Source organism: Elephantulus edwardii, unplaced genomic scaffold (genome assembly GCF_000299155.1).
Source record: "Elephantulus edwardii isolate Elephantulus edwardi_28Jun2011 unplaced genomic scaffold, EleEdw1.0 scaffold00247, whole genome shotgun sequence".
In the NCBI taxonomy this organism is placed as follows: Eukaryota; Metazoa; Chordata; class Mammalia; order Macroscelidea; family Macroscelididae; genus Elephantulus; species Elephantulus edwardii.
Genome location: NW_006399997.1, coordinates 1,416,473 through 1,418,101, shown reverse-complemented (window position 1 = coordinate 1,418,101; position 1,629 = coordinate 1,416,473). Strand labels below are relative to the sequence as shown.

General features: G+C 48.2%; 1 protein-coding gene across 1 annotated transcript in view; it reads right to left on the bottom strand.

Annotated features, from left to right (window-relative positions):
* Positions 1 to 700, bottom strand: part of L2HGDH (L-2-hydroxyglutarate dehydrogenase) — an 80,812-nt gene extending 80,112 nt beyond the window's left edge. Inside the window, exon 1 of the mRNA XM_006899219.1 lies at positions 567 to 700. Coding sequence (XP_006899281.1) covers positions 567 to 700 — 134 coding nt within the window. The remainder of the gene's footprint in view (positions 1 to 566) is intronic.
* Positions 701 to 1,629: the final 929 nt, after the last annotated feature.

The window sequence follows — 1,629 nt, the reverse complement described above, 5'->3', positions numbered from 1 at the left end:
GGCTGGGCAGGAGAGAAGAGCAGCAATGAATGAATGGAAATCCAAAATCTCTGTTCATTAAAACTATGAAAATAAAAAAATTTACCCCCCCCAAAAAAAAAGCCTTGCCTCCAAGGAGAAACTTGGTTTCACCCTCTCCAAGACAGATCTATTCTCCTGGTGGCCCATGGTATGTTCAATACTCTGCATCACCACAACTCAGAGGCTAATAATCTGATCGATTAGTTATACTTAAGTTATTTCATTCTCAAAACTAACACCTAGGGTAGAGACTAAGATCCTGTTAACAACTGAGCTCTCAAGAAGAGTTAAAAAGCCTCTTCAAAATGAAACTGGAAGTGAAGACTACTATTCAATCCCTGAATTGTTCGTGACCTCTACTCAACACTGCCTCCATTCTTCTTTCGGCCCACACATACAATGACCTGCAACCTGCAGGCAGTTCTAAGATCTGTAGTTGGAGCTGGGGCCCTGACCTTCTCTCATTCAAAGGACAAGTAAGAACCAAACCAGCGGTCCTGAACAGGGCTCTTCTGGGAGGCATGCGAGAGTCAGCAGTCACTTACTTAGTGCTGGCACTGCGGCCATAAAGAAAACCGAGCAGCAGCAGCCGACTTCCACGAAGCGACCAGAACACCTCAGGGAAGCCCCCGAGCGCTGGGCCACGGGGTCGCCCCAAGTACCGCAGTGCTGACAGCATCGCCTTAAACCCTGCCCTCCTTCAGGTACCAGAGGTTGCCACGTGAGGCCGACCCGCTGTGTGTACGGGATCGCACTCAGCGTCTACAACTCCGCCCCCTGCGTCTCGGCCAATGAGGCTCTCGGTTTTGCCTCACGTGGGATCAAGGCTGCGACCAATGGACGCTAAAGGTGAAAGGCTAGTAGGTGACGCGGTAGGTGGAGGCTGTGGCCGCAGGCTCACTCCCGCCCACCAACGCTGTGAGTAGCAGATCCAGAATCCAAACCCGGGCTGTTGGGGTCTTGGTTTCGCTCCACCTTTTCTCGTCTATAGCCGAACTGACTTGAAAGCTTGGTCTGAAAAGTCAGCAGTTTCCACCGCTATCGCTAAGCAGATTTAGATTCACAGGGAAAAAAATCTTGGTGTGATTAAGGCTAAAACTCTGGTGGGCCCAGCGACCAGCTGTGAGTCCTGTTTTATTTGAGGCTCCTTGCTTGGCACCAGCTATGAGGGGCATCTCCTAGCTGGCCTTTGCTGCTGCTCAGAACAGAGGTGCTTCTTTGCCACGCAGTACATGCTTATCTGAAGTTTTATGGGCTTCCCGGGAGTGTCATTGATAAAATCATTTCTTAACCCTGTAAATATCAAGCTCTACTCTTCTTCTCCAGGCTGACAGATTTGATCTCCACTGTCATTTAATAATCTGTGTTCTTTTCTTAAATAATGGGCAGAAATAGTTTTAGGTATGCTGTATGGGCTTCTGACCTCAGTTTGAAGAAGAATGTCATAGTTGACCCCAGGCCTGATCATAAAGAAACCTGGTTATGTCTAAGGTGACCAGACTACTGGATCCTGATAAGGCTCTGGTCCTGATCACAAAAACCCATACCAAGTTAATTAACAGGACTCCCTTCCTAAATTCTAAGCAAAATAATGCCTAGTTAAACCCC